This window comes from Trichoderma ghanense (assembly GCF_004382785.1).
Source record: "Trichoderma ghanense strain CCMA-1212 chromosome Unknown scaffold_21, whole genome shotgun sequence".
In the NCBI taxonomy this organism is placed as follows: domain Eukaryota; kingdom Fungi; phylum Ascomycota; class Sordariomycetes; order Hypocreales; family Hypocreaceae; genus Trichoderma; species Trichoderma ghanense.
Genome location: NW_027395684.1, coordinates 107,394 through 125,889, shown reverse-complemented (window position 1 = coordinate 125,889; position 18,496 = coordinate 107,394). Strand labels below are relative to the sequence as shown.

The 18,496-nt window shown below is 53.6% G+C and overlaps 6 protein-coding genes across 6 annotated transcripts; 2 read left to right on the top strand and 4 right to left on the bottom strand.

Annotated features, from left to right (window-relative positions):
• Positions 1-1,146: 1,146 nt before the first annotated feature.
• On the bottom strand, positions 1,147-2,739 carry CCMA1212_010040 (Arginine permease; the record flags this gene model as incomplete). Its single annotated transcript, XM_073707095.1, has 1 exon — positions 1,147-2,739. One exon carries the CDS (start codon positions 2,737-2,739, stop codon positions 1,147-1,149), a length of 1,593 nt encoding a protein of 530 aa, XP_073554367.1.
• A 2,028-nt stretch (positions 2,740-4,767) lies between these two features.
• On the bottom strand, positions 4,768-5,352 carry CCMA1212_010039 (uncharacterized protein; the record flags this gene model as incomplete). Its single annotated transcript, XM_073707094.1, has 2 exons — positions 4,768-5,170; positions 5,228-5,352. 2 exons carry the CDS (start codon positions 5,350-5,352, stop codon positions 4,768-4,770), a joined length of 528 nt encoding a protein of 175 aa, XP_073554444.1.
• A 3,434-nt stretch (positions 5,353-8,786) lies between these two features.
• CCMA1212_010038 (Zinc-regulated transporter 1) lies at positions 8,787-9,929 on the top strand (the record flags this gene model as incomplete). Its single annotated transcript, XM_073707093.1, has 1 exon — positions 8,787-9,929. One exon carries the CDS (start codon positions 8,787-8,789, stop codon positions 9,927-9,929), a length of 1,143 nt encoding a protein of 380 aa, XP_073554443.1.
• Positions 9,930-10,309: 380 nt separating this feature from the next.
• On the bottom strand, positions 10,310-11,548 carry CCMA1212_010037 (Protein TOXD; the record flags this gene model as incomplete). The annotated part of the gene is made up of 3 exons (XM_073707092.1): positions 10,310-10,966; positions 11,031-11,154; positions 11,271-11,548. 3 exons carry the CDS (start codon positions 11,546-11,548, stop codon positions 10,310-10,312), a joined length of 1,059 nt encoding a protein of 352 aa, XP_073554442.1.
• Positions 11,549-13,160: 1,612 nt separating this feature from the next.
• CCMA1212_010036 (putative NADH dehydrogenase) lies at positions 13,161-14,911 on the bottom strand (the record flags this gene model as incomplete). Its single annotated transcript, XM_073707091.1, has 2 exons — positions 13,161-14,686; positions 14,758-14,911. 2 exons carry the CDS (start codon positions 14,909-14,911, stop codon positions 13,161-13,163), a joined length of 1,680 nt encoding a protein of 559 aa, XP_073554441.1.
• A 1,202-nt stretch (positions 14,912-16,113) lies between these two features.
• On the top strand, positions 16,114-18,101 carry CCMA1212_010035 (uncharacterized protein; the record flags this gene model as incomplete). Its single annotated transcript, XM_073707090.1, has 9 exons — positions 16,114-16,317; positions 16,377-16,413; positions 16,463-16,558; positions 16,619-16,824; positions 16,882-16,941; positions 16,995-17,582; positions 17,642-17,696; positions 17,751-17,816; positions 17,869-18,101. 9 exons carry the CDS (start codon positions 16,114-16,116, stop codon positions 18,099-18,101), a joined length of 1,545 nt encoding a protein of 514 aa, XP_073554440.1.
• Positions 18,102-18,496: the final 395 nt, after the last annotated feature.

The window sequence follows — 18,496 nt, the reverse complement described above, 5'->3', positions numbered from 1 at the left end:
CTCAGTTGCTCCGTGTCAACGTTCAATGAGCTTCTGTCTGCCTGAATCTTTGATATCTCATACAGAGCCGCCCCCCTGAATCCCAATTGATGCCTTTCAATTTGATGTATTCTGTTGCCGTCCAGCAGGTCAGAATTGGGCTCAGTCAGGCGGAACACTGGCCACTCGATGTCTAGCGCTGGGCGAGCTCCTCAAGCCTCTACCTTCTCAGCGTCAGTCTACTAAACACCAAATGCAGTGAAACAGTCTCACGGAGCGGAGAAACATACCAAGATCCCGATGCTGATGTGAGGACAAGTCAAAAGGCAAAAGCTTGTAAGGGGGGGAGCTGAGGTTATACCACCACAGCATGTAACACGTACAGTAAAAGTAAAGTAGCATGTGAATCAACGAACAGGCTGCTTTACTGGGTTTCACCAAGCTAAAATGTCCGTTCGTGGGGCTTATCAGTTCCAGTCGTTGACCGTTGCTGCTTGAAGCGCCGTGATTGGCCTTTGCATGTGAATATTGCTGCCTCGAATTGCGTTCCCCATCGAGTTTAGCTCTGGCAATGTAGTATTTTCGTGCGTTTGTGTCGCGTGGCCTTTTGCTGTTTGAAGACTCTTCCATTTGTCTGTGTTTACCTCGGAGATGATGCAAGGGGTTCGAGAGGAAGAGAGCCATTGATTTTCTTTTTTTTTCATTTAGTCTTGAAAATGAAGGTTTCATCTAGAGTTTTGTTTATCTCTGGTTCTAAGCAGCCACGCTGACGAGAAATCTTAGTATGCTTTGTTTCCGTTCTGTGTCCTTTCGATGACATCAAATTGTCGATCGTGGAGCTGAGACGAAGCGTGGGGTATTATCGTGTTCCCCCCCTTAGGCTAATTTGTTATTTTTGTTATTTTCCAACAGATTCAGTCCATTGCCCAACAAAATGAAATACGACGTTCTCGCTGCCTCTCTGACATGTGATAGTCCCAGCTGAGGGATATCTTAACACAACTGCAGCTCGAATCTCTCAATAAAAGGGGTATCAATTACTATGTCGGTAGATCATGACACTCGTACAGCATGAAGAAATAATAATACATCAAAACGCAACCATTTACTCGCTATTCCCACATGCACACACACACACACTCAAACACAATCGCCAACTCTCAGGACTTAGAGACCTGACCGGCCCTTGGAAATGTCCACCTCTGACACGGGAATCACCTTTGTCCTGTAGACAATCTTGTGCCCGACGTACAGCACGATGAAGAGCATGACGCTGACGTAGCTCGCAAAGAAGCTGCTCGTGTCCCAGTCGATGAACACGGTGAAGCCGTTGGTCAGGAGAATCAGGACGTTGAAGAAGAAGCCGAACCAGGAGAGGTACGGCTGGAAGGGCGCCTTGTAGGGCAGCTCGTCGCGGGGAATGTTCTGGTACTTGAGGACGCGCATGAAGCGGATGTGGCACAGGTTGATGAGGGCCCAGCTGATGAAGCCGGCGACGGCGGTGATGTTGAGCAGCCAGTTGAAGACGACGGTGCCGTTGTTGCTCAGGTTGAGGAAGGCGAGCAGGCCAAAGACGGAGCAGCAGGCGACGGCGTAGTAGGGGGTGCCGTACTTGTTGGTGCGCTTGAAGAAGGCCGGGGCGTGGCCCTCGCCGGCCATGGCGACGAGGATGCGGCTGCTCGAGTAGATGTCCGAGTTGGCGGCGGACAGGACGGCGGTGAGCAGGACGGCGTTGATGATGGACGGCAGCGCCTGGATGCCGGCCAGCTTGGCGACGATGACGAGGGGCGACGCCGAGGCGTTGGTCGAGCCGTTCTGCAGGTCGGGGTTGTCGTGGGGGACGTTGATGCCGACGAAGAAGACGGTGCAGTTGAAGAGCAGGAAGACGGCCCAAAAGGTCCAGCGGATGGCCGAGGGGATGGCGGTGCGCGGGTTGGCCGTCTCGCCGGCGCCGACGACGACCAGCTCCGTGCCCTGGAAGCTGAAGCCGGCCGTGACGAGCACCGTCCAGAAGCCGACAAACTTGCCAATCGCGCCGTCGACCATGTACTCGGCGAAGGCGCCGGGCTCGCGCCAGTACTTGAAGCCAATGTACCCCTGGTCGCCGACGCCCGCGTTGACGCAGATGCCGAAGATGACGAAGCCGACAATGGTGATGACCTTGATGCTCGACAGGTACGCCTCCATCTCGCCGAACACAAACGTCGGCAGGAACTGCGCGGCCGTGAAGACGACCCAGAAGATTGCGATCCAGACGCCGATGCTGACGGACTCGGTCCAGTACTGGATGATGAGGCCGCTGGCGGTGAGCTCCAGCCCGATGGTGATGACCCAGCTGAACCAGTAGATCCAGCCCATGGCGAAGCCCAGCGTCGGGTCGATGAAGCGCGAGGCGTACACGGTGAAGGCGCCCGTGACGGGGATGTACGACGCCATCTCGCCCAGCGCCGTCATGATGGAGTAGACGACGGAGCCGAGGAAGAGGAACGAGATGAAGAGCGACCCGGGCCCGGCCTTGGCCAGGGCGCCGCCGATGCCGAGGAACAGGCCCGTGCCGAGGGCGGCGCCGATGGCGATGAACTGCAGGTGGTGCGAGTGCAGCTCGCGCTTGAGGCCCTCGTCCGACTGGCCCGCCTCGACGTCTGGGTTCGAGACGTCGCCGGCGGGCTTGTCGCTGATGCCGTGGACGAGCTTCTCGTCCGTCATGAGGGGGCCGGGACCGACGGGGGGAGGCGTCGGGGTCGCGTCGTCGGCGGCCATGGTTTTTTTTTTTGGTGTGTAAGGGAGAGAGGTGAGTCAAAGCTTTTTCAGATTCGGAAGAAAAGAGTCAATCGAAATCCGGCTCGTCGGCGTGGCAGCGAGAAACAAAGAATGTGACGCTTGCGAACAAGGGTAAGGGGGGGGGAGAAGGCGAAAAGAGAAACTCGTCTCTATATCACCCGCAAAACCACAAAACCATCCAAGAGGGAAGAAGAGAGGCGGGAAAACTCGACACCCTACGGGGGGCAGGCCAGCGCTGGACTTATAAACTAGAACCAGAACAAGAACAAGAGTAAAAACTCGGACACATCAACGTTACCTTTTGCTTTCGGGCTGCTACACCAAGAACAGCTCTTATCACTTGCTGGCGAGACCCTCAGTCGCCGCCCCATATAAGCCCCATCGACGATGAAGACTTTGATGGGGGGGCTAAGCTACTTCAGTCCTCGGCACAGGAAAGCCGGTCAAGCCATCAAGAGAGGCGAGCCATGCTCTCTGGAATGCGTCATTCGTAAGGCGTTGATTCAAAGGACTTGGAGACTCATGGCGAGGAGGAGCTTCAACTGTAGCTCGCACCAGATCGTCTAGAGACAACAAACACACACAACTCGAAACTGAACATCTCCAAATCGTCATCTCAAGGGCGTGCTCCTGCATTCAGACACCCCCTGATCTAGACAAGGTCGACGTTTTCGCCCTTCTCTGCATCCTTCTAGCGGCATTCTCTAGCGCTTGGATCTAGTACGACCTACAACTTTCAATTGCGGCTGCTAGAAGCCTCGAGACCGTCAGGAAAAAGAGCGCAAAAAAGGCAAAGAAGCAAAAGAAAAAAAAAAAAATCTTCGGTCGGCATTGCCGCGGAAATGCGAGCCTGGCCGCGCCAAAATGACTGGCTGATCTGGCCAAGAGGCGGATGGAAAACCGGGGCTTTTAGTCGTCCGGGAGGCAAATGGAAAGTTTTTTCTTCTTTCCCAATGCTGCGATTTGCCCTTCACGCGATCTAAGATGGATAGTACTCAGCTACTGTACGGGGTACATGCCTTTCCTTGTCTCTTTCTGCTCCTCTCCGTGTTCCTGCTACTTTGATATCCTATCTTTGATTCCGTGCTACGGGCAATTTGCAGCCACTGGCGGTGGAGGCTAGCAGGTCGGGCTGACGGGAAGGATCTCGGCGTCTCTTTTTCTGGTGGTTTGATGATGATGGGCTGGTAATAAGCTTGCGGCAAGATGATCTCCGTACATACGATACGAGGAACCGGGATTAATTTTCTGTCCCTGCCTCAAAAGACTCCGCTCACGATAAAACCCGAGCTCTCTTGCAGCGGCTAGCAGGTGTTCCTTCGGCTCCGACTGCGGGCGATGTGACTCTGAGCCGGGATATCGCTCCCTTGTCTGCTTCTTCCGCCGACGCAAGCCATTGTATTGCAATAATATTTGTCGAACAGGTGATTTGCACGGCCATGGTGATGCTTTTGTCCAGAAAGAGGATGTGGGAAAAAAAAAAGGGTCCCTGAGATTGTCCAGTTTGCCACTATTTGATGGCGGCGTAGTGGTTCGGGCCTGAATCGAGCGACTAGCCGAACATAATGGCAATTGAGTGGCATCGGTATCGGTATCGGTATGTGGGCGGGAGCAAAAACACACATTCAACTCATCCTTTGTTCAGCCATCGTGCCTCTTCGGCGTGAACCTCCACAACACACGCACACGAGGTCCACACCTCTCCGGCCCGGGACCAGGAAAAGGCGACGTTCGATGATGATGCCCGTCTATCTGGCGCGGCCATTACGTACTGGCTGCGACGCTCCCCATGGGCAGATAGGGTCAATCCCCGGATCTTGCACAGGTGCGTTGAGCGCGTCAAGCGATAACGTTTTGTGCTTTTTTTTTACTCTCCACAGAGCTCTCAGGGGTGCGAGAGTCGGTTGCATGGATGGAGGAAATTGAAGATGGGGATGGACACGTGCGGGAGGGCGCTCGGCGGCTTTGGTTGCTTGATTCTGTTAGTACGGAGTACGGCGTTGTATATTAAGTGCTGACCTTGAGTCGTGAGGGACGGTCCTTTGACTCTCCGCCTGTTGTTGGTGTCTTGTTTCCACCCTCGTGAGTATGTTTCTGTTTGACCCTTGTGAGCTGAAGTGATGCGGGAGCTCTCTCGGGCAGTGCATGCCTCTTTTGGATGTTGTTCCCATTTCTCACAGGCGGGCGCTTGGTCAAGTGAGACACGGGGGATCGCTTTGAAGCTCTTTGCGTGTGTGGGGGCGGATGGTCAGCTTGAGTCGCACGCTTGGGAGTCGGTGTGAACTGCCTTGCTGAGTCATGGGCGGCTTGGCGATGGTGCTTTGCTCGATGTCGTGGTTGAAGCAGGGTTTCATCATTGATGACATCCGGATTTGCTTCATCATCAATCTCGTCTTTGCTCTCCGATGCGCTGGGAATCGTCGTTTATCGTCAAGATCAGTGAAGGAGTATATCCTTACGGTTTTACAGATTTGCCATTCCCAAGAGCGCGATGGTGATCTGCTCGACGTCGTGGCTGAAATAGTGTTCGGTGACATTCGAAGGTACTCCTCGGTCAATTCTGTCCTTACTCTTGAATGCGCTGGGAATCATTAGTCGTCGTCAAAAGGCACGTCAAGAGCATATTCTTACGATGTGACGGATTGCCATTCCCCAGACCACGCCTATGGCAATTCGGCCAGAACTCGAGCGAAACCAAAGGATCCCGAAAATAGGATTCCGAAACGGGTCTCACACACGCATGAGCTGGTTGAGCAGGTGGGGCAGCTTGCATTGACCTTGTGCGCGTGCGAAGACGGCTGATTAGGGGGATCTCGAATGATATATCGACAGTCCTGCTGCTCGCTATACGGTCCCGTCTACCCTGCTATCGCGAGAGGATCGAAAGAAGCGTCGGTCTTGAATGCCGGCAGTATTATCGACAGGACATTTCATTATTGCCACGGTGGAGGTACCTTCGCATTGATGTCTGCGTGATGTCTGACCGGCTTTCACAAGTCGAGGTCGTTGGTGTTTAGTCTGTATCTGCACATCAACAGGAGAAAACCAACATTGCAATGTCACTTACAGGGGAAGTCGACAAAATAACCAGTGCCAGTTTTCTTCTCTTCAAAAGACGGCAGGCCGAGAGATTTATCTCTCTTGCCGTTAGAGCATAGACTTTGCGGCCTGAAAGACAGAGGTCTCGGGGTAGCAGTCCAAGCGTTGGTGGTGTGAATGATTTCGCGGGCCACAGCGGTTTCTGGTCAGGCTCTTTTTCATGATGCAATGGTTCTGAAAACGCTCCAGGCCTCAAAACTGGCCACACAGCAGGAAATAATTCTATGAGTCCTTATGAAAAGATTTCAAGCCTGGCCAGAAACCACCATGCACCTCGTAGGTAGTGGAGATGCAAGGCAGCCGCCAACTCCATAGAAACTGCACGTACTCTATAGCGAATGGCTGCTCGTGCTGTCTCTGCACTTAGATATGGCAGAAACCCACGTCGTCAGAAGTTGGCATAAAGTTGACCTTACCACGGCGCCCTTTGATCAGGTTCTGGCAATGACATGAGACTTAGCGGCGATGCAGTGGTAATGGTTTTCCCGGGATAGCGTCATGTGGGGGACTAACGCAGGAGGCTTCCACGGGCTGGGCTGAGCCTCACGAGATGCATATGCAAGCTGGACGGGAAGACTCATCCTGAGATGGAAAAAGCGATTCAAAATGCATTCTAGGACGTTGTTAGAGGATAATTAGCCGTGGAGCTGAGTGCAGGTACAGCCTGACTAGCAGAGATCGTGAGAGGTAGATGACATGACGGTCTCAACCGCGCCCTTTGCAGTCCCTGTTGATCACTCGATTTGTCATCGTCTGTTGCATCAGGAACAATATCTGCGCGACACGAGCAAGTCGTGGAAGCGGGTTTGTTGTGCTCGGGATGCAATACATGTGAAAACAGTTGCATCCACAAAAGGGTCGGGAACACAACACCATGCCAACACAAGACAACACTTGGGGCAATGAATGAAACAAAGACGTTCGACAAGACCCTTCACCGTTTCTTCTCGAAAAAAAAAAAAAAAATTGAACTTGGTGCCATACCGCTTTGACCTCTATGTGGTGCTTTGAGCAGAGGCCTCGGGAGTTGTTTGACCTCGTCGTCTTCGAGGCTTCAAGTCTGACACAGGATAGTGCTCGAGCAAAGTGATGTTTGCGCAAGAAGAAAGGAACTTGGATGCTGCAGAAACAGGGGCCATGGAGGACTATGACCTTTGCGTTGATGGCAAATAATCAGACGTTCTATGCGACGGCGGATGGTCGAGGTGGTCCAGCTGGCCCCCAACGGTACCCCATTATCGAAGAAATCCACAGGCAGAAGAAACATACCAAGTACACACCATTCTGTACGGAGTCCTATCGTACCATTTTCTCCCCTATTGGAGCACTATTTGTATTCATTACTCCATGAAATCCATCCTGTGCCACCCAGCTCCGCGTCTGTGTAATGGGCCGACCCCTCTCCCACCACTCTTCATGATCTCGAAGACTCGTCGCTGTAGCACACACAAAAGCAATGTTGCGGTCTGGAAAATTCTGTCCAACCATCTGCCGCCACCAACATCGCACAGATACTTTACCTTCGAATACTCGCACCGCTCTGGCCACGAGGCGAGGGTACACACCCAACTCCAGTCTTCTCTACGCGGCAGAAAAGATCCGCGGCCTTTTCCGAAGATGGGACTCGGGTAACGGAGCAGGGGAGTGAAAACCTTTTCATCATCTATGTAGAATGTATGGAGACAGGCTCGTTCTAGCAATCTCACAGAATGGAACCTGTGATGGTCACATCACTTTCATGTTGGAGCTGCCTGTCATTTGGGGGCCTGTCATTGGCTGACAGCCCATCAGCCATCAGCACCAAGGCGGCCATCAAGGTTCTCACCACCCATGGCCCTAGACTTGGTAGGCGCCCTTTTTGCGTGGCCATCAAGGTTCTCAGCCACACTCGGCGAGAAAGAGGAGGAGGAGGAGAAAACATGATGAAATGGCCTCACGATGAAAGGAAACACAGCAGAGGAAAGGAACCAAAGAGGAAGAAAATAGAAAGAAATCAAAATTCAAAGATGTGCCAAGATGGAAAATTTTGAAACAAGCATCCACTTTATCATCTTTCTTTTCCTCCACCTTGTTTCTTCCTGTTGCCTCTCATGCATGTTGTGTCTTAGTTTCTGGCGGTGGAGAAGAGATGCCGCCAACAGCACACGCAAGAGGGACAAGGAAAGTCTAAATGTACAAAGGACTTCTCCGTAGAGAGTCATACAACTTGTCAAAAAGTGTCTCACCTCGAGAGCACGCACATGGCTTTGGCCAAAATCAGAAACCCCCTTGCATCAGCTCCGCCGGGCCTCGGCCAGAACCTACTCGACCGTCCATTTGAGTCACAGATCCGAGAAGGGTGACTAGCTGAGCCTTGTTCTTGTTCTTGTGGCATCCTCCGTGAGGTACATACTCGTACTTTGTATGTCCATGTTCCCTCCTCGGTGTCCCAGGCTGGCCCAACCACCCTGGCCATCATGGTCCTCGTGCTACTCGACATGATGCCCATCAAAACTAACGACCTGCTACTCTAGATAAGGCGCAAGGCCCGGCATCGAGACCATCCGTGCGCTCCAATAGTCAGCCAGGGGACGCCCCGAGGCCATCTCCACCCCGGAGGACTCGAGCCGTTTGCTCGGCGGTTGGCCAGCCTCGCTGCTGGCATGCGGGAGGCTGAGCGGCTGGCCCGCCATACGGTTTTGCCGGCCGCCTGGTCGAAGGATCCAGTGGAGCTGGGCGTTGGCTCACCCGCCTCACGTCTGCACTCAAATACGCCCGCAGCCCAACCTTGCCAACTTTTCCTTTCCCCTTCTCTCTGCTCTTCTCTGTCCCTATTTCTTCACCACCCATCCCATCTCTTCGTCACAGATCTTCATCACATTCGAGCATTCCTCAACTCTTATTACTACTACTTTCTTAACTTTTGAGGATTACTCCCTGCTGCCACCATGGCGGACGAGTTCAACCCCAACTCGGTCGACCTCGACTCGGCTGACCCCAAGGACATCATCTGCTACCTCAATGCCGGCGAGAACGAGTACAACGGACGTCTGGGCCTCCGCGTCTCGGCCCTCTTCGTCATCCTAGCCACCTCCACGCTGACGACTCTCTTCCCTGTCATGGCCACTCGTGTCCGCAAGCTTCGTATCCCCCTCTACGTGTACCTCTTCGCCCGCTACTTTGGTGCCGGTGTCATCATTGCCACTGCCTTCATCCATCTCCTCGATCCTTCCTATGAAGAGATTGGTCCCGCCAGCTGCGTTGGCCTGACCGGTGGCTGGGCCGAATACACCTGGCCGCCTGCGATTGCCATGACCTCCGCCATGGTCATCTTCCTCATGGACTTTTTGGCCGAGTACTACGTCGACAGGAAATACAAGATGGCCCACGTCCAGGTCGAGGGAACCATCACCTCCGGCGGCCACCACGACCACCACGGCCTTCACTCTGCCGACCAGGACGGCGCCATCTCCCCCAACCGAAAGATCGAGGAGCGCGGCCCCGACGGCGCCACCAGCGACAAGGGCACTCCCTCCAGCCCGACCTTTGACGTCGAAGAGCTCAAGCACATCGAGGGCGACACCCAGCAGGCGGCTATGGGCTTCCAGTCGCAGATCGCCGCCTTCCTGATCCTCGAGTTCGGCGTCCTCTTCCACAGCGTCATCATCGGCCTCAACCTGGGCGTCGTCGGCGACGAGTTCACGACCCTGTACCCCGTCATCGTCTTCCACCAGGCCTTTGAGGGCCTGGGTATCGGCGCCCGCCTCAGCGTCATCCCCTTCCCCAAGCACCTGCGCTGGATGCCCTGGGCCCTGTGCCTCGCCTACGGCCTGACGACTCCCATCGCCATCGCCATTGGCCTCGGCGTCCGCACCACCTACAACAGCGGCTCCTTCACGGCCAACGTCGTGTCCGGCGTCCTCGATGCCACCTCTGCCGGCATCCTCATCTACACCGGCTTCGTCGAGATGATTGCCCGCGACTTCCTCTTCAACCCCTACCGCACCCAGGACAAGAAGCGTCTGACATTCATGCTTGTCTCGCTCTACCTCGGCTGCGCCATCATGGCCCTCCTCGGCAAGTGGGCTTAAATAGTGTCGACGACGACTGAGCAAGGGCTCTGCGAACAAGAACAAAAAAACGGTGATTTGAACGGATAAGATACCCCGTGAGGAATTATAGGATTGCATGCACTGGGCATGCAGGGACTTTGGGACACGGCGAAAACTTATACATACGCCTATGTATAATATTCTGGGAAGGGATTTACTTGATGGTTTGATTGCATTAATTCTCAGCGCTTTCACGTTGACACCTTTAGACCGACATGCATTTGCGGCGCTTTCAGCTAGACTAGGTAGTCCTGGTGATTTCACTCATCTGTGTTCTCATATCCATGCGTCATATATCTTGTCACAGCCTACAATCTGTGTTTTCATATCCAGACATGATACAAACATCTCGTGACAGCTCAGATGGTGTAGATGAGCTTCACGCCGCTAACCCTGTCATTCCTCAGCTCATCCAATCCCTTCAAAACGCCCTCGAGACCACTTCCACCGCGGTTCAGCTCAATCCTCGCCGGCTTAACCTTGCCCTCACGGTACAGCTGCTCGGTCAAATCGCGCCACTCCTTTGCAAACTCGTTATCCTCCGCACTGCCCTCCGACTTGAGGCCATACCGATCATACGGCTTCCCAAAGATGGAGTACCCCAGCGTGGACAAGATCTCAATGTTGGGGTTAATCGAGTGCACGACCGAGGTATCAATGCCTAGCAGCATGCCCAGCTTGCCGCCCTCGTCGGCGAGCGCGCCGGCGCAGATCTTGGCCGAGGCGTTGAGCGAGATGCAGTCCCAGGCGACCTTGAGCTTGTCGCCCGCGGCGGCGCGGATGTCGTCGACGACGGTGGGCGAGCGGTAGTCGAAGACGGCGTCGGCGCCGAGCGACTTGAGGTACTCGAAGTTGTGCGGCCTGGCCGTCGTGATGACCTTGTAGCCGGAGAGCTTGGCGAACTGGATGCCGAGGATGCCCGAGGCGGTGCTGCCGCCGTAGATGAGGACGGGTTCCGGGGTGGGGAGGGGGTCTGAGGGGAGGGCGAGCTTGAGGCTTTGGTAGAGGCCTTGGCCCTTTTGTTGACTGTTAGTGGATGGATTTGTTTGGACGAGGGGACGAGGGTGAGGATGGACGTACGACTGTAAAGGTCGAGATGCCGAGGGAGGCGCCTTCTTCGTCGCTGAAGGGGTTGTGGAATTGGACGTCTGCCTGGCTGATGGAGTATTCTGCGTACGAGCCGTCGTCGTGCTCCATGGCGTTGCTATAGACATGTTGGTCTCTCATTCAGACAACCCATTGAACATACAAGTTACAAGGTAGTATGAGCTCGCCAGAAATTTGACGACAAGATCAGTTTAACACGGCGGTGAGACTTACATGCCAGGGTTCATGCCCGCAATGCGGTCCCCAACCTTGAAGTTGTCCACTCCGGCCCCAACGGCGACAACCTCGCCCGCAAAGTCGCACCCGCACCGCGCGCCAATGGTCCTGGGGTCCTCAATGTCAATGGACTTGTAGTCCGTGGGGTTGATGGCGACGGCCTTTGTCTTGACGAGGACGCAGTCTTCGCGGAGTCTGGGGAGGGGCACATCTTCGATGGCGACCTTGCCGGTGGCTTTCTTGACGATGGCCTTTGTGGTCTGGGGGAGAGTCATTGTGAGTTGTTGTTTATTTGGTTATGTGGGAAATGGTTTGAGATATGCTAATGTTGTGGATTCAAGTCTGAACTGCTGGGTATGGAGGTGATATGGGAGAGGTTGTTGGGTGGATTTGAATGGAATCTCCGGGGCATCTTCACATTTATGTCTTTTTTTACTGACAGGGGCGTGGAGAGGCAAGAGAGGGTAGAACTGGGGATGCCGCCTTCTTTGGTGGATCAGTCGGTCATAGCTATGCAACTTTAGTTGTCGATATCCACATTTTGACAAGACAAGCCTTCTTCCGAGAAGTTGCGTGACGATAACTTAACACTATCCGTACTAAGGCAAGGGAAAAGGGGGTTAGAACTACCTAGAACTGCACGGACGAGGCCCACGCTAGATCGAAGCGAACCCCCAGGACAGCAACAATGTGGTAGCACAGTTAGTCTCAACTCCGACATTGGGGCAATTCGGCATCTTTTCTGTTACTGTTGTCTTAACCCGGTAATTGTCGAATTGGCCAGTTAGAATGCTGCGCTAGGCGAACTCCGTGATGAGATGGTAATTACCCCAGATTCTCTTCGGAGTTGTTGTGGAAGCTGAAGCTGCTTGTTGGCAACTTGGCACTAATGCGGCGTTTGCTTGGATGGTTGAGGTCTTGTTCCGATTGGTAAGGTGATGAGTTTGTGTGGCTAAATTTGGCTTCGAATCGTTCGAGTGCGGACGAAGTTGCCCAGTTTCTTCCATAATGATGGCTTAATAATGCTTAAGCTCGAAAAAAAGGAGCTGGAGGGAAAAATTGGATGGAATGGCATTCCGGACAGAGGAGAATGTCGTGCATGACAAATTGACCCCTGGATGGATCTCCATATGCGTAGTATAATCAAGCTGTCAAAAAAATTCCAATCTGGGTCTCAGCCGTGTTAATAATCAAAACGCGACTCAGTATCCTCCAGGTTATCTCCTAAAATCTATCGGCGATTCGGCAATGATGGCACAAGACATACAAAACACAACACAAAACACAGCTTCCAAGATGGATCTGAGGGGCGATTATTTTCGTTTTATTTCCAGACTCCAGTTTATTCTCCTTGCCGAGATTCGTCCTACGTGTACAGTACAACTCCCGGACTTGATGCCTTGTCGCAGCAAACTTTTCCTGATGGGGAGCTGAGGGCGGTCCAATGGCCGAGGTCTGGGGACATCATTCTGGTCTATCGAGTTCTGCTGCATTCCAGAGCAATGGTTCCATTGCTGGGCTTCGATCTCATGGCTTTATAATCTTTGCGTCATGTATGCTCCGCTCCTCTATGTGCTGGGGCGAACCATATGCGACTAATTGTTTCGAGTTTGAGCTATGAGAGCTACCTATACATGGAGTTGAGTGGTTAATTATGTGCAAATCTCCCATCACTAACGACTCTAAGGCGAGTTGTATACCGTAGAGGGAAAATGACTTTTACGTTCAATCATCATCACCAGAGACTGAGGACGTCAGCTCAGCCGTCTACTTCTCCAACACCCCAAAGAATGCGCGGCACTGCTTCTCCGTGACGCACATGAGTCTGTGCTCCTGTAATACGACATCTAGACCCGGACACATCATCGCCAGCTGAACGCCTTTAGTTCAAAACCGCGAAATGTCTCGCCCAAACACCCACGACACAAACCAATACACAGGCACCATCATCTTGTTCCGCAGACTCATGCTCCTCGTCAAGTACGCCCCTCGCCACACGACCCAGGCGACCCATCCCCGCAGCTCGTCCGCCGAGCTCTGGTGAATCGCCTTCCAGCCGCCGAGGTATGTCAGCGTGCCCCAGTTGCGGAACTTGAACGGCTTCCAGGTGCTGCTGACGTCGACTGCGCCGAGGGAGCCGTCTTGCGTGGCCTTGTTGAGGTGCTTTGCGAGGTAGCCGGCCTGTTGAGCGGCCACTTGTGCTGTCTTTGGGAGGGACCGGTCGTTTTCGTTGACTGCGCAGTCGCCAATGACAAATACGTCGGACATGACGGGCTTTGGAGTGTCACCGGCGGCGTCAGGAGGAGGTTGTGAGGTCGCGCTGTCGGTTATACGAGCACGAAGGTAAGCGTCGGTGAGGATGCCGCCTGTTTTGGGGTCCTTCACGAGACGGTGTCGTTGGGCGTCTTCTCCTTTTTGGAAGTCCTTGTCCTGGGCGATGGCAAACTCTTTGCCGACTAGATGTTCCACAAACGGATTCTGCATCAGCCCCGTGCTCCAGACGACCAACCCGGCGTTCACCTCTTCGCTGTACTCCTTGATCTTGATGCTCAGGCCACCGTGTGCACTCCCAAGAACTCCGTCAGCTATCCTCACACGCTCCAGATGGTGCTTGGTCCGGACTTGTATGCCTTGACGGGCAAACGTGTCCATGGCATACTGCGCCAGCGCCTGGTCAAACATGGGCAACACCTTGGGCGCGATATCGTAGACGGTGATGCGCACCAGCGGCATCAGCTCGGGATACAGCCTCTTGAGGTCCTCGTGGATCAGGTCGTGCAGCTCCGCGGCAAACTCGATCCCCGTGGGACCGCCGCCCACAATGACAAAGTGTAGCAGCGATCGCTTGTCGGCCTCTGAGAGCGAGCCCTCTGCGACATGCGTGCTGCTGCTGCCTTGCGAAGTCGGATACGAACACTGTTCGAACAGGGAGAGGACTCGGAGTCGGATGCGGCGCGCGTCGCCCACGTCTCGTAGGAAGTGTGCATGATCCCTCACGCCTGGTATGCCAAAGGTCTGGCTGTAGGCGCCCACGGCGATGACGAGCTTGTCATACCCGACATTGAATATGTCGCCTTTTTTGGCTTCTGGTTTCACGGGTACCGTTGATGATAGGACTTCGCTGGGGAGGCCGCCGACGGCATTGGCTTCGACGCGGATGACCTTTTGGGAGAAGTCGACGTCGTCGGCCCAGCCTTGGTAGAAGCGCACGCCGCCTGGTAGACGCCGGACGGGTTCGAGCACGGCTCTGAACTCGAGGGTCCCGACGGATGTCGAGGCGAGAAGGGGCGTGAAGACGAAGTAGCCCCGGGGAGAGATGACGATGCGGTCGAATTTGGATGGGTCGAGGGTGCGGGCGAAGCTGTATCCGGCCCATCCGGAGCCCAGTATCACGACTCTTTGTTTCCTGGTGTCTGAGGAATATCGAAGTTGGAGCTTTGCAGGATTTTGACTTTGTCTACTTGTGGTTATGAGACGAGCTTACCTTGCTTGGATATTGTCTGAACGCTATAACATCTTGAACACCTGCTTGTGATTCGGAGGAGGCGGATGTAGGCTTTGCCGAGGTTGGCTCGTCGTGCTGGGCTTGCGAGTGCATGCAGATACGTGGTTCGACACATTGAGGCACTGGACGCCATTTTTCAGAGATCAGGATAGCAATTGCATTGGAAATGATGATCAATTTGTTTATTGAAAATAAGAGGTAGAAACATTTTTATATCGCCTCTTCGGCGCGTCAGCGTGATGCCGGCGTGGCGTCAGCTCCATCGTAGAAGATTCCTCACTTCTACTGTCCTTTTCGCCTCCGGTTTTACCCTATGGCCCATAGAAAATGGAATCCCGAGATAGCAGGGACCCAGCTTCGTGTATAGGTAGATAGGGGTCCTCCCGAGCCTTTGAAACAAGCATGAATTCAAGCTCCATGTGGTGAATGGTTCTTTTCACGCTCAGCTGAAGCTACAGCACATTACTTTTATGCCTTGGCCGACAAGCTCCATGCAGGTACGGCGGTTTTATACAAGCTCTTGGACAACCCACCAACCCTAGGCAGATCCCTCGCTTTGCCCAATCTCACAGCTCTCTCAACGCCCATCAACCTTGGATAACTCACCTTCAACTTGACTGCCGTCGTCAAATGATTTCCCGGCGGAACCGTCGTTGCTATCTTCAGCAGTGGGGTACTGCATGCCCGAGATACGACCAGGTCCATCCCGGCAATATCGTGCCATTGATACCACTTGTTTCCGACGGCTCCCTCCATGATCGAGTAACACACATGACGATCTCTGCGTTAACCATCTATCAGCTGCTGCATCTAGTCCATTATCATATCTCCTCCTTGCCTTCCCCACACTTTGTGTAACGGGGTACGATACCGAGTTCAGATGCCTGTTCGATATCTCCTCTTCCTCCTCTAAAGATGGAGATAATGCGCAGGCAAGACAGACCAAATCCCCTCTTTCAGCTGTAGCGCTGTGCACTAATGCCGTGCTCAATTGCCTGATATCGGTTTGATGCCGGGAGCTTCCAGCAACAAATCGGCAGCACGGAAACCCCCCATCTTGTCAGGTCATGTCTTATCTTTTGCCTCTTTTGCCTGCGAGATCGTCTTCCTGGTAAGGCATGTTGCAGGGGTGATTATCTGTGAGGAGAGAGCGTGCGGGGTTCGGCCTACATGCATGCGAGCACCCAAGGTCCGAGACATAGCTATATACCACAGGGTGAGGTAGTATTAGATCGGCCATCCTGTACGGTTTAATAGACGCTGTTGTCCCCATCTCTTTGAAGCCGTAAAAGTATCATTTTGTCTTCTTTGCATATTCCCTTTGTGTTGTTGAACATGGCTGCCGACACGGTGGACAAGACGGAAAAGCTCGGTCTTGAGCAGACGCCGACGCTGGGTGTTGCGGAAAAGGGCGAAGTCATTGAAATCGATGCTGATGAGGCACTTAATGCTGTTGCTGGGTTGGACACGGCAGCTCTGCATCTTGATGAGGAGACGGAGCGGCGGCTGCTGCGCAAGATTGACTGGAATCTCATGCCTGTAAGTCACGTCTACCTCGAGGTTGGCGGGCCACATAATTGACGGTCTTCGTTGTGCAGCTCATGTGTCTTGTTTACGGCCTCAACTATCTTGACAGTAAGTCATCTCGAAATCGGACATGTGTTGCGTTTCTGACGTTTACTAGAAACGACACTGTCGTATGCGAGCATCATGGGACTGAAAGATGACCTAAAGCTCAAGGGGGACAACTATCAATGGCTGTCAAGTCTCTTTTACTTTGGTAAGCACACCGAATGATGACCATTCGCGACACAAATCTAATAGTTCATGTGCCGCGCAGGATATTTGGGCTGGGAGTTTCCGACGAATCGTCTGCTGCAACGTCTTCCTCTCGCCAAGTACTCCGCCTTCAACATCATCATGTGGGGAGTCGTCCTGTCTCTCTTTGCTGTCACGGAGAACTTTGGGGGCGCTGTTGTCATTCGGCTCTTCTTGGGCGTCTTTGAGGCAGCTGTGACGCCCGGCTTTGCTTTGTTTGTATCTCAGGTATGGTTGGGTGCTCGATAAACGTATACAATTTCTACGTGCTGACAGAATGTGTAGTGGTACACCAAGAAAGAACAAGGCTTCAGAACGGGTATATGGTTCAGCTTCAACGGCTGGGTATGCCTCTTGTACCCTTATTCGTCTTGGCTACCAGTGCTGATGGTCTGTAGGCCCAAATCTTCGGCGGCTTGGTAGCGTACGGCTTCGCCCACGGCGCCTCGACCTACGGCTTCTCCATCGCCCCCTGGAAGGCAATCTTCGTCTTCACCGGCGTCCTGACCAGCACCATCGGCATCGTCTTCCTCTTCGTCATGCCCGACAACCAGCTCAACGCAAGATTCCTCACCAAAGAAGAGCGCCTGCTGGCCATCCACCGCATCAAGGTCAACGAGCAGGGCATCGGAAACAAGCACTTCAAGTGGCACCAGGTCAAAGAAGCCCTTACCGATCCCGCCATCTGGGGCTTCGTCTTTTATGCGCTCGTCGCCGATATCCCGAATGGCGGCATCTCCAACTTCTTCAGCCAGCTGATTGTGTCGTTTGGGTATACGCCGCAGCAGAGTCTGCTGTACGGGACGCCTGGCGGAGCGGTTGAGGTTGTTGCTTTGCTGCTTTGCGGATATCTGGGTGATCGGCTGGGGAGCCGGATCTTGGTTTGCATGTCTGGACTTGTGGTGGCGATGATTGGGGTGATTATGATTGTCGCGATCCCGTTGGACAAGCCTGCCGGTCGACTGGCTGGCTACTATCTCACACAGGTAAGTTGACGGTTGCTGAAGAGGAAGATGAGTGTGAGCCTGGGCTAACGACACTTTAGGCGAGCCCAACGCCGTTTGTTGCGCTGTTGTCATTGATCTCTACCAATGTGGCCGGTGAGTACAAGATTGATGGAAGTCTTTACATCACATACTAATATAGATGAGTAGGATGGACCAAGAAGACAACCGTGGCAGCAATGTATCTGGTTGCATACTGCGTCGGCAACATCATCGGTATGCACGCATCAAACGTCCCGTTGACCAGCCCTGCTGACTCCTTTTCCAGGGCCACAGACTTTTCGTCCGGAAGATGCACCAGAGTACCGGCCGGCCGAGATCACCATCTTGGTCTGCTGGGGCGCTTGCCTCATTGATCTTGCCTTCATCTGGTGGTACTACCGGCGACAGAATCTCAAGAAGAGCCTGATTCGGGCGGATCCGTCTTATACCAAGGTTGAGAACCAGGAGTTCCTCGACATGACGGATAAGGAGAATGCCGAGTTCCAGTACTCTCTGTGATGGACGGGAAAGGATGACACATATATACCTGCACCGTGGGAATATAGAACAGGACAGTAAGAAGAGGTGTATCAACGCCGCATGTTTCCTTTTGTGTCGGGCAATTGAGTGTTCATAGTGTAAATACCTACCAGCCGAACCGCCATTGGCATTCCACAAGGCCATGTACAGCTATCGTTATTCCGGATCCCACCTGTGGGTAGGGTGTTGTTTTGGGTGTATGATTGCCTTGTAATCAGAGTTCTTGTCCACAGCTCATGTCAGACAGTTCGTCAACAAACTCGAACGGCGGCGTCAGACCTTTCATCCCGTCAGCACTCTGATAATTGGGACTTTCCTTGGTCCGAGCAAAGCCTCTAAATCTTGTGAGCTTTAGCGTGAGCCCTCTTATCCGA